Source organism: Canis aureus, chromosome 37 (genome assembly GCF_053574225.1).
Source record: "Canis aureus isolate CA01 chromosome 37, VMU_Caureus_v.1.0, whole genome shotgun sequence".
NCBI lineage: Eukaryota > Metazoa > Chordata > Mammalia > Carnivora > Canidae > Canis > Canis aureus.
This window is the reverse complement of record NC_135647.1, coordinates 2,436,404-2,448,984: the sequence shown is the minus strand read 5'-3', so window position 1 is coordinate 2,448,984 and position 12,581 is coordinate 2,436,404. Positions and strand designations below refer to the sequence as shown.

General features: G+C 42.0%; 3 protein-coding genes across 3 annotated transcripts; 2 read left to right on the top strand and 1 right to left on the bottom strand.

Moving 5' to 3' along the window:
* Nucleotides 1-62: 62 nt before the first annotated feature.
* Nucleotides 63-1,885, top strand: LOC144306727 (histone H3.1). The gene has a single exon (XM_077886249.1). The coding sequence runs from the start codon at nt 92-94 to the stop codon at nt 500-502; it is 411 nt and encodes a 136-aa protein (XP_077742375.1). The 5' UTR covers nt 63-91; the 3' UTR covers nt 503-1,885.
* A 669-nt stretch (nt 1,886-2,554) lies between these two features.
* Nucleotides 2,555-9,756, bottom strand: LOC144306725 (histone H1.3-like). Its single transcript, XM_077886248.1, has one exon. The coding sequence runs from the start codon at nt 9,680-9,682 to the stop codon at nt 9,026-9,028; it is 657 nt and encodes a 218-aa protein (XP_077742374.1). The 5' UTR covers nt 9,683-9,756; the 3' UTR covers nt 2,555-9,025.
* On the top strand, nt 8,332-8,922 carry LOC144306728 (histone H2A type 1-H-like). The gene has a single exon (XM_077886250.1). The coding sequence runs from the start codon at nt 8,347-8,349 to the stop codon at nt 8,737-8,739; it is 393 nt and encodes a 130-aa protein (XP_077742376.1). The 5' UTR covers nt 8,332-8,346; the 3' UTR covers nt 8,740-8,922.
* Nucleotides 9,757-12,581: the final 2,825 nt, after the last annotated feature.

The following is a 12,581-nucleotide window of genomic DNA, read 5'->3' as shown; positions in this document are numbered from 1 at the left end:
GAATTGCCCATTATCCAATCAGAGTGGTTCTTTTCCTGTATAAAGACAGGGATGAGCCCATTCTGCGGTTTCTTTGCGTTGCAGCTAAGCCATGGCTCGCACGAAGCAGACGGCGCGCAAGTCGACGGGCGGCAAGGCCCCGCGCAAGCAGCTGGCCACCAAGGCGGCCCGCAAGAGCGCGCCGGCCACCGGCGGCGTCAAGAAGCCGCACCGCTACCGGCCCGGCACGGTGGCCCTGCGCGAGATCCGGCGCTACCAGAAGTCCACGGAGCTGCTGATCCGCAAGCTGCCGTTCCAGCGCCTGGTGCGCGAGATCGCGCAGGACTTCAAGACCGACCTGCGCTTCCAGAGCTCGGCCGTCATGGCGCTGCAGGAGGCGTGCGAGGCCTACCTGGTGGGGCTCTTCGAGGACACCAACCTCTGCGCCATCCACGCCAAGCGCGTCACCATCATGCCCAAGGACATCCAGCTGGCGCGCCGCATCCGCGGGGAGAGGGCGTAAAGCCTAATTTCCTAATTCAATTCCAGCTTTGAACCCAAAGGCTCTTTTCAGAGCCAACCACCTTATCTTTGATAGATGCCGTGACACTCCCCGAAGTCCTGTTCTAGTTTATGATGATAAAGTCGTAGTTCTTTTGGTGTAGGCCTGAAACATCCTTGACTCGGAGAATTAAGCTCTTAAGATCTAACCTGTTCTAACCTGGGTTTTTGAGACCGTATTACCTGCAGTTTTATTCCTAAACCTATTTTTTCAACGCAGGTGAGGCATTTAGGTTTTGGGTTTCTGCTTTATTTTCTTTATTCTTTTGGAATGGCTGGATGCACCTTTTGAATTGGGGCTACTTTCTTGGGTCGTGCAGCCTACGGGCTCTTCGAATTCCACTTAACGCTGCTCCACGGATTGGCCCATTGTGGCATCTGGAGGCTAGATAGCCTTCGATTGAGCCTTCAAGGCTGAATTCTTTCCCAGAGCTAGACTTTTTCAGCTTGCCACTACCCCAAGGGCCATCGCTTGGTCTGCACTTTTTCAACAATCCGAGAGCCCAACTCCCTAGGAACCAGCAGAACCTTGAGGGTGATCAAGGGTATGCTCCTAAACCTCTTAACAGGGAGCCACGTCTTCGGTTATGAGCTGAAACACTGAAAGTTTCTAAGACAACAGCTCTTCCTGCGGACTCCTTGGCGTCTCTACAACAGACTAAGCAACCAACATGAGAAAGTTATCTCTGGGAATGCGGAATGCAGGAATTAGGATCCTTTTTTAAGATGTTACTTGTAGTAATCTGCACACCCAAAGTGGGGCTGGAATTTACTACCTGACATCAAGAGTCCCATCCTCTACCAACTGAGCCAGCCAGCTGCCCCTTAATTAACACTCTTAAAAAGTCTATTTCAGGTTTCCTACATTCTCTATCTTAATCTAAATTAAATTTCATGAGAGTACCTACTATTTGTCAATAAAACATGACAATCCTTTGGAAGCTGGATAGTTTTCTAGCAGAAAATATTTTGTTCTCTACTATCCCTATAAGAAAACGGTTTGGGGACGCCTGGGTGGCTCAGCGGTTGAGTGCCTGCCTGGGTGTGATCCTGGAGTCCCAGAATCTAGTCCCAAAACAGGCTCCCTGCATGGAGCCTGCTTCTCCTTCTGCCTGTATCTTCTGCCTCTCTGTCTCTCATGAATAAATAAGTAAAATATTTTTTAAAAAAAGAAAAAACGACTTTATATTATTACTTATGAAACATATTCCCTTCTGGTGGAAATAACAGGTTCCTTAGTTCCTAAACTGGTAGCCCAATGGAAGAGAAGCCAGGAATTCTGTTCTGAAACCATTCAGGCAGTTATTTGGAAATGTAGGAGGATGTTTCCTAATTAGGATACTGTATACTATTTGGAAGGATTTCATCTGTTTGAATGCTTCTGCAGATCTGAGTTTGGAGATGGGAGAAGGTATACTTAACTACGGAATTAAGAGGCTTCTATCAAAAAAAAATTTTAATGGGCTGTTTCCCCTTAAAAGATTAAGGAAAAAGATTAGTCAGGTGGTACATTTAAGAGGGACAAAGCTGTAAATAAAGTACACAAGTCATAGTTAGAAGTCCTGGAGATTTTATAGAAAACATTTTTGTTCTTGCAACTCTATCAGGCATTGGAGACTTGGGGAGTTGGGAATAGGGAACCCTGGGTCCATATGGAGAGAAGCTTAGCAATCCATAACTAAAATCACTTGAGTGTTGGATATTTGCCATGCTGGATAAAGGCATTCCTATTAGACTGTGATTTTTCTATATCCTGTACTTTCTTTGAGTTTCTAGCACAGTAAGTTTTTTAATATGTATTTCTATCTCACCAGATGTTGGTTATCAAGACATGATATATTGAGCACAGAAAACATTTTGTCTTATTAAATCCATCAGAATATCTAGAATGGTCCTTTGCCTAAAACAAAGGCTCAGAAAATTTTTTAGTTAAATTAGAATCTAAAATAAAAAATTATTGGACAAACATATTACTGATTGGTGCACTCCTGATTACAGAAATAAAAGATTGATAGAGTTTGTGTAATTTTAATAGATCTTTTTCCAAAGGAGAAATAAATTTATTGAGTGGGTCACAATGGGCCAGAAGTCAGGTATAAGACTCCAAAATATAAGGAAAATTCAATCATGATCTACTAGTATTATCCATTATATACAATTATTATTCTATTAGTGCTTTTACAGATAAGGAAACTAAAAGTAGGAAAGTTTCAGACAATGATGAGTTGAGCCACAACTTTCCCACTATGCATTACTATGTTAAACAACAGCATTAACATAATACTCATCACTTATCCCTGAGGGCTTTATTCCTAGGAAAAGCTGTCAGAGAAAGACTGGCATGTTTAATTCTTTCAAATCTGTTGAGAAAATGGAATGGTTTTGAAAATTTACAGGGTCTTATATGATTGTGACGTTCTATTATACTATTATGCTTACAGCCAGTTGCACATAGATATAACCAGTTCACAAGAATAAAAACATAACAGGACTATGGACAATTGTTAGCCTTTCTGCCCACTATACAAACAGCACTCTTCATATTTAAACACATACACACAAAAAATATTTTATTTTAATTTTAAAAGGTATACATTAAAATGGTAGTATTTGTTATCAAATGTTTTAAATTATTTTTTATTTTGTTGGAGAAGGATCACAAATATGACTCAGGTCACATTTTATGTGCACCTACTGGTATGATAGGTTGTATATCCATTTCTGGCTTACATGATTTCCTTTAACTATGTATCATTTTGTTTAAATGTATAATCTCTGAATGACCAGGAACTTTCTCTTATGGCAATGACAGCTAAAAATCAACACAATTAAGAAATTCCATTTCATTCTTCATAGCCTTCCTACCCCATCTGCCCACAGATAAATACCAATATTTTATATCAGACTTTTTTTTACCATAAAAGTGTTATAAATATTTTGTTTTCTTTTTGCAGTAGCCCTAACAAGTTAGGCAGCATACTTCAAAAAGTATCGGAGATAATGGATAAGTCAAGCCAAGGGGAAGAGGGTCATATAAGGGGCAGAGAGATTTATTACTCTTGGCTTAACACATAGAAAAACAAAATAAAATTACTAAATATGATAATATCTAGGGGTAATATCATCATCCATTGGACAGGATTAAAAACTCAGTCCATTCTAATATCACCTCACACCTGTCAAAACAGCTAAAAACAAAATCACAGCAAACAACAGGCATTGGCAAGGATGTGCAGAAAAAGGAACCCTTGTGTACTGTTGCAGGGAATACAAACTGGTGCAGCCACTGTGGAAAACACTACAGAGGTTTCCTAAAAAATTAAAAATAGAACCACCCAAAGACCCAAAAAAATCACATTACCCAGTATTTATCCATAGAATGCAAAAACAGTAACTCAAAGGGATGCATGCACCCCTATGTGTATTTCAGCATGATTTTTCTTTTTTTCTTTTTTTAAGATTTTATTTATTTCACAGAGAGAGAGAGATAGAGCACAAGTAGGCAGAGAGGCAGGCAGAGCAACAGGGAGAAGCAGATTCCACCACTGAGCAGGTAGCCAGATTCAGAACTCAATCCCAGGATTTTGGGATCATGACCTGAGCAGAAGGCTGTCTCTTAACCGACTGGACCATCCAGGCACCTTTGCAGCATTATTGACAACAGTCAAATTATGGAAGCAGCACAAGTGTCCATCATCAACTGATGAATGCATAAAGAAGAGGTGGTATATATACACAATGGAATATTATTCAGTCATAAAAAAAGAATGAAATCTTGCCATGGAGCTAGAGAGTATAATGCCCAGCGAAATAAGTCAGACAAAGAAAAAGAAATACCATATGATTTCACTCATATGTGGAATATAAGAAACAAAACAAATGAGCAAAAGGGGAAAAAGAGAGACAAAGGGAGAGAAAGAGAGAAAGAGAGAGACAATCCAAGAAACAGATTCTTTCTCTAGAGAACTGATGGTTACCAGACGGGAGGTGGGTGGGGCAAGGAGAGAAACGGGATGAGGATTAAAAAGTACATATTGTGATGGGGGAGGAGTGGGGGTACTCTCAGTCAATTAAAAACACATACTTAAAGTCAGAGAAAACAAGAGAGATGAATAACACCCCAAAGTATAGTTAGTGAGAAAAAAGAATAGGAGCATTATACATTTGCCAGTGATACTAATTGCACCCAGTTAATAAATATCATCAAAGCACATTATGAGAAGATTTTTAAATCAGGGTAATTTATTCATGGGGCTGGAAGTTGAGATGGAACTGGAAAGACTCTCCCAGGGAAGGAATGGCAGGTGAACCAAGTTGTTTAAAAAACAAGAAGGCGTTGAAAAGGAAATGTGAGTTGTTATTAGTGCTAATTACTGCAAGCAGAAAGTATTATGAAAAAAAGACTACAAATTTCTCACTTGAGCCTCAGGCCATGGGGAGCCAGTGACCCTATTCATAGGACACTTAAAAGAATGACCAGAATTGAGGAATTAGGGGCTGGAGACACTGGAATAAAGATGCTGGTTAGGAAACAATGAGATCATCCCCAAGTATAAATGGAGAAGGAGAACATGTAAGAAAGAAACTGTCAGTAGCTAGACTCTTTAAACATCACCCTGATTTAGTGACTGACCGGAATAATCAACACCTCAACACTATGCGGTGAATACAATGTGCCTCCTCCAGTTGTAAGAAGTCAGATGATTACTAAGCAGAAAGCAAAATGTAGTTACTTCAGCCTGGTCTTAAAAATTACTTTTGGCTCAGATCTGTGCAGTGTGCATAAAAACCTTCCTGCCATTAAGAAAATTTGAACTTGCTCTTCATGATTTCCATGTTAAGACTGCTGATTGAGGGAAGCCTAGGTGGCTCAGCGGTTTAATGCCACCTTCAGCCCAGGATGTGATCCTGGGGTCCTAGGATCAAGTCTCATGTCCGGCTCCCTGCATAGAGCCTTCTCCTCCCTCTGCCTGTGTGGCCTCTCTTTCTCTGTGTCTCTCATGAATAAATAAATAAAATCTTAAAAAAAAAAAAAAAAAAGACGACTGATTGATATTGATTGGTTGGTCAATTGGGCTGTATGGTTGAGAGAGAACTATAAACACAGGATCCTGTCTGATATTTTACCATCCTGAAGTGTCATTCTGCTCTGTTGGGATTTTTTCTAAACCTGGGTTTGGCCACTATAATTGACAGACCATCTTTGTGCAGCAAAAGAGCATCAGAAACCCAAACATGAGCATTCCAAGAGATCCTCACAGGGAGACCATCCTAGGCATGTGGTTAGTAGTAAAATATAGTGACTGGGAATGAGCTTCCTGCACTATCACTTCCTGGTGCAGAGAGTACACTAAAATGTCTTTAGTCTTCTTTACTTATGATTTGACTGTATCAAAAATTGGGGGAGATGGAAAAAGATTGTAATAAGTTCTGATGCCCTTGAAAAGAAAAATCAAGGCCTGTCCTAGGGAAAGGAATTTGAAAACTAATTCCTAGGTCATTGATTAAATCATGTTTAATTGTGTCTGAAGCATTACAAAGGGCTTGTGAAATAGATAACTCACAAAGGGCCTACAAGGGAATCATATAAATTCTACTATCATGCTGGCTGAGCCTAAAAATGAAACCAAGAACTCCACTCCTTTTGTAGTTTATAGAATAGATGGGGTGCAGTGTAAAGAAACAGGCCCCAGGAACACAGAAACTTGTGAGACCCAGATTCACCCTTTACTGACAAGGCAATTCTGCCCATTTCATCTTTCTAAGCTACAATTTTCTTCACTGTGAAACAAGTATTTTAACTATACCTAATGCAAATGCTTCCTAGGAATGCAATCAGATTGTTCTGTAAATTGTAAGGAACTACAGAGATATTCTGTAGTCATTTGACCACTCATTGAATGTCACATTCTAGCATAATTCTCATATTCCCCATTCCTCTTCATCAGAAGTCCAGCAATCTCATTCTGAGTATTAAAGAGCTCATGGGTCTCTTGAACCTTACTCCCCTCCACACAACTTTTGTCTTCAAAAAGGTTCTTTTCAGTAAATATTTCATTCTCCTCATTTCTCCAGATCTCATTCTCATACAAACCAATGTCATCAAGGTTTTTTAGACTTTCTGGAAAGAAGAAAATATGGGGAGTAGCTGTAATTGGGAAAAACCGAACTCCTGCTTAGAAGAACTAGAAAGATACTTACAGGCTACATCACGCCACCTAGTTGTGAGAAAATTTTAATAGTCAATTTCAATAAGCTATTGAACAATAAGCATAGGAAAGGGAGGCTCTAAGAAAGAAAGTGAAAAGTATTTCAAGTATGAGGTATTGTGCCCACTGGAGATAGATAGGCTCAGAAGTTTAGGACTTCTATCCTACTATGGACGCTATGGATAGTCTGGGGGAACCTATATAGACAACATCTTCTCAATACTTAAGGCATACAGAATAAGAAAGCAAAAATAAAATAGTTATCGGGGTGCCTGGGTGGCCCAGTGACTTAAGCATCTCCCTTCATTCAGCTCAGGTCATGATTTCGGGTCCTGGGATGGAGCGCCAAGCCAGGCTTCCCTGTTCAGTGGGGAGCTTGCTTCTCTCTCTGTGGTCTCCCTCTCTCAAATAAACAAAATATTTTAAAATTATCAAAGTGTATTTCTTTTAAGTATGTGCATGTAATAATATCTTTCATTAGGAACTCATCAAATAACTAGGAGTAGCATGTAGAATAATGAAGGGGTCATGAGCTCACTATGAGTATAAAGGTTATTTCAAGATATCTGCAGTACTGGGATGCTTGGGTGGCTCGCAGTTGAACGTCTGCCTTTGGCTCAGGGCCTGATCCCAGGTCTGGGGATCAAGTCCCACATGAGCCTCCCTCCGAGGAGCCTTCTCTCTCCTATGTATCTGCTGGTCTCTCATGAATAATTTTTTTTTAATTTTAAAAAAAAATTTAAAAAAAGATATCTGCAGTACTTCAAGTGATAAGAAAACATCTGTGCTTCCAATTTCTGAAAAAACCACAGGAACTTGCAATATCCATTGTCATTAGTTCCCTACACACGTCATGGAAGGAAAAGAGAAGTTGCCTTTACACTTTGTGGAAATAAAGACACAATGTTTCCCCATCAGGTTTACAGCCCCGTCATGATCTGTAGGACTTCGATTTTTGTCAAATTTCCCAGTAAAATTAAGTGGGCTTCCCAGAAATAAATAGGAACATTTCTGCCCTGGGAAAAAAGTGGCCCTGGATCAAACCATCTAGAACCAATTTACTTTCCACTGGTCACCTCAGCTCCAGGAACTTGCTAGCCAACCACGCAGCCTTCCCCGAGATTTTTCTTTTATTGTGTTTCACCTTTCCAATTCCTGCTGCCTATTCAGAAAAATCGACAGCCAACCATGGCTCCCCTGGTACCTCTCAACAAACTAGGGGAAGGAATCTGGTAGGGAGGATAAACTATAAACCACCAGAGGGGACACACTTTTTACTATTCCTTAGCACCAGGGTGGCAAAAAATTATGCAGCTTTAGCGAAGAATACCGTGAATAGTCCCTCAAAAGACTCCATCTGATCAAGGGGGAAAAAATCCAAGATTTCCCATTGTTTGGAAATATATAAAATTTTTTATCTCAATCTCTAATTGGTTAAGTATTTGCTTTAACGGAGGTACCGTAAACCCAGAGTACCTTCTGATTGGCTAACTCTCAACAGCTCTGCAAACCAATGGGAAAGGAAATTTCGCTTAACAATCGGAGACTATAGTAACAATTCCTAATTAGTTAAGAGAGTTACACGGTCTTCTCTAACATGTCAGATCGCGGGAAGCAGGGCGGCAAGGCTCGCGCCAAGGCCAAGACGCGCTCGTCGCGGGCCGGGCTCCAGTTCCCGGTGGGCCGCGTCCACCGCCTGCTCCGCAAGGGCAACTACGCGGAGCGGGTCGGGGCGGGCGCGCCGGTGTACCTGGCGGCCGTGCTGGAGTACCTGACGGCCGAGATCCTGGAGCTGGCGGGCAACGCGGCCCGCGACAACAAGAAGACGCGCATCATCCCGCGCCACCTGCAGCTGGCCATCCGCAACGACGAGGAGCTCAACAAGCTGCTGGGCCGCGTGACCATCGCGCAGGGCGGCGTCCTGCCCAACATCCAGGCCGTGCTGCTGCCCAAGAAGACCGAGAGCCCACAAGGCCAAGAGCAAGTTTAGAGTTTCACAGCTATTACTTCCCCCAAAGCCAAAGGCCCTTTTCAGAGCCAAGTCTCTCCTACGGTAACGGTGACCCGGAATGGCGGTTGCAAAACTGCTTTAAGTGCCAGCGAGCCAATCAGACAGCGGCGCTAAACTGAAAACGCACCGCGGGCTGGGAACGCGCAAAGAGCGGAAAAGGCAAAATGCACTATACTTACTAGTTACTAAGCTCTTTTGCCGGATATTAGTGGGTGGCTCTGAAAAGAGCCTTTGATATTTGCAAGACATCCAGGAGCTGCAACTTTTACTTCTTCTTAGGCGCAGCTTTCTTTACCTTTGTTGTCGCCTTGGGTTTGGCCGCTTTGGGCTTGGCCGCCTTGGGCTTCGGGGCTTTGGCTTTGGTCGCCTTCTTGGGCTTGGCCGCCTTCGCCTTCTTGGGGCTCTTGGCCACCTTCTTGGTGACGGCGGCCGCGGCGGGCTTCTTGGCCTTCTTCGGGGTCTTCTTGGCGCTCTTCTTGGGGGTGCCGGTCCCGGCTGCCTTCTTGGGCTTCTTGGCCGTCCCCGCCGCCCGCTTGGGCTTGGCCGCGCCCGCCTTCTTGGCCTTGGGCTTGGCCTCCCCGGAGGCCGCCTTCTTGTTGAGCTTGAAGGAGCCCGAGGCGCCGGTGCCCTTGGTCTGCACCAGGGTCCCCTTGCTCACCAGGCTCTTGAGGCCCAGCTTGATGCGGCTGTTGTTCTTCTCCACGTCGTAGCCGGCGGCCGCCAGCGCCTTCTTGAGCGCGGCCAAGGAGAGGCCGTTGCGCTCCTTGGACGCGGCCACGGCCTTGGTGATGAGCTCGGACACCGGGGGCCCGGACGCCTTGCGCTTTCCAGCAGCAACGCCCGCCTTTTTGGCCTTCTTCTTAACAGGTGTCTTCTCTGCAGGTGCGGAAGCAGCAGGAGCAACTGGCGCGGTCTCCGACATTTTCCTGCTTAGCCAAAATACACAAAAAGTCCGCGAAGACTGTCAGGACGACGTGGCTCCAGCCCGGCGGCCGCGGGTTTATATAGAGCACGACTGAGTGATGATTGGCTGCCTGCGCGGTACGCCGCGCTGCTCCGTAGGGCTCCTCCGCTCTGCAGCGTGGCTGTGTTTCTTTCCTCTCAAAAAAGAAGAAAAACATCAGAAATCTAGGCATGAAATAATTAGAGATTTGGAGGAAACGGATCCAAGAGTCTTCAGGCTTCGTTCCTGCCTTATTTGCTTTACCTACTTTCGAAACCAGTACTCTGAAACTTTCCTGATTCTCCAAACTCTCTCGAAAACTTCCGTCAACTTGAGACAACTTTCAGATTTTCCTTAAAAATACCATTTCTCTCTGTTTCCTTTGCACGTCTGTCTTCCAGGGTATTATTCTGCACATTCTTTTCTTTGCGAGCTTACATAAATAAGCTCATTTTTACTCAAACCTACAAGGAAAAACGTTTTTTTCGCGAGAGCAATAGCACAGCTCTCCCACAGTTGTTTGCAGTGAGCACTGGGGATGGGCCCTGGGATAGAAAATTTTACGTTCAAAATAGATAACTATTTTTTAATAGATTCATTTTTAAGATTTGAGTGACCAGTATGTAAACTGTTTGATCCCCGTGTTTTGGTGATTTAAACATTTTAGGAAGAATGGGGGGCAATGTTGCTCCATTCATTTTCCAGATAAACAGTTCTAAATGGAAACTTCCCTAAAATAGGAGTAGAATAGATTCTTCAGACCCAGAGTGGGCATTAAAAATCAACCACCAAAACTCTAAGGAGGAAAAGTGATATTGTCATAGAAGCAATAGAATGGCAGTTCTATGTCATTTTACCAGTCTGGTGTTGAAGAACACAAAGTCACGTGTTTATATCCCATCTCCTTAAAACCAAATTACTTAATGACAGACACCCTGTCCATAAGATATTTTCCCTCCAATACTTAATATAGAATTTTGAACATATTTCCTGTATTTCAAAATGATATTTAAAGTACAAATTTCATTTGACTCTTTTCCAACATTGGAAGTAGGGACATAAGATTAGAAAGCAAAAGTTCTCATTTAAATCACTCTGGATTTTCCTAATGCTTCCTGGACTTTTTACTAACAGAATATGAACTAGGCTGTCACAACCTCAATTATTTGGCTAAATATGTCCACCTAAGAATTGAACAAACATTTCACAGACAATATGACCCACTTTACTGTTTTATCTCTTTTAGTTGGCAACACAACAAAGCTAATGAAATTAGGTAAATATTGGGTAAGTAAGCACAAATTTAATATTCTCTACCAACTAATTGGATACTGAAATTAAACTCCATGCTTCTTAAAACAGATAAACAAGAAGAGTATTTTGGTGTTATGTTTCTTCTAACAAATACCCTTACTATCGAAATTTTGTTATTCTAGGTTATATTCAATAATGATTTAAGAATTTTCTCAAATAAATCCAAGATATGATAATCAGTTTTGAAGATGTCATCTCTCCACACTTAACTAATTCCATAAAGGGCACTTGGCTTGTTTTTAAATAGTCATTTATTGACGGCACTAACTCAAACCAAGCCTCTGGGATTAGGTCCATGTTATATATCAACCACAAATACTGTGTATAAAGAGGTACATTTATAGGATTGGATCTGCAGCATGCAGTTCTCCCCCCAAAGAGGCATTTTATGAATATCTGGAAGAGGCTATTTGTCATCCTCAATAGCATTGTCAATAGCAATAGTCCCAAACATTATATCAGCCCTGTTTCTTTTCAGATCAGAGCTTATTATTATCTAGACCTAAAGATAGAATTAAAATTAAGATTTTTAAAAGTTTACCATTTCGGTCATCATTGTAGTCAAAACATCAGTTACTGAATACTCCTTTGGAATCATTCCCTAAATTACATACACTCAATTAAGACAGGTGACAAGTTCCCACAGCAGATGTCACCATTACATTCTTGTACAGTTCTTGCTGGTTCCCAGGGCTATTTAGGTTCCAAATAAATGAGAAGACACTGGGGCTATTTCCTTAACTGTAGGTAATCTCTGCCCTTCCCGGAGGGCAATAGTTGAGATTTGATTCCGCCTCAAAAATTCTTCCACAGATGTTTATAGAAGGATGGGGCTTGACTGAATATGATCACTGCTACTGTCTAAGACCCAAGTACTTAACCTCTCTGTAAATGTAGCATGGACAACATTCTGGAAAACTGGCTCATCCCAAGGGACTGTAAACTTGAAATGTTTCCCCTATTACCTTGGTAGCCCACACAAAAAAATTGTGTTCATTACTTTCAAGCCTCAGTCTGTGTATATATATTAAGATGATTGATTTTACACTAGACTGAAACTTTACATTTATTTTATAAATGTAAAAAAAAAAAAAAAACTGAGAAAGGGGCACCTGGGTGGCTCAACACTTGAGTGTCTGCCTTTGGCTCAGGTCCTAATCCTAGAGTTCCTGGATCAAGTCCCACATCAGGCTCCTCACAGGGAGCCTGCCTCTCCCTTTGCCTGTCTCTGCCTCTCTCTCTCTCTGTATCTCTCATGAATAAAATCTTTAAAAACAATAATAATAATAATAACTGAGAAAAAAACACAGCTGGATGAGTGATCGCTCACTTATTTCACGTTCTCCCAATTTTGGAGAAATTTTGGGAGAAAACCCTCTCATCATAGTAAACCACCGTGAAAGATCTAGGTAGCACTCATCAGGTCAGTCCACAGTGGCTGTACTTTCATGTTCCAAAATTCAGTGAATCTCAAAGTTTAAGGAGAAATAGGACTATAAGTAAATACTAAATAAATACCAAAAAAGAGTGAGGAAAACATAAGGCCTCGATAGCAGATAGAGCA

What these genes read in the sequence shown, in the direction of transcription:
- LOC144306725 (XM_077886248.1), bottom strand. Translation starts at nt 9,682, where the DNA reads ATGTCGGAGACCGCGCCAGTTGCTCCTGCTGCTTCCGCACCTGCAGAG.
- LOC144306728 (XM_077886250.1), top strand. Translation starts at nt 8,347, where the DNA reads ATGTCAGATCGCGGGAAGCAGGGCGGCAAGGCTCGCGCCAAGGCCAAG.
- LOC144306727 (XM_077886249.1), top strand. Translation starts at nt 92, where the DNA reads ATGGCTCGCACGAAGCAGACGGCGCGCAAGTCGACGGGCGGCAAGGCC.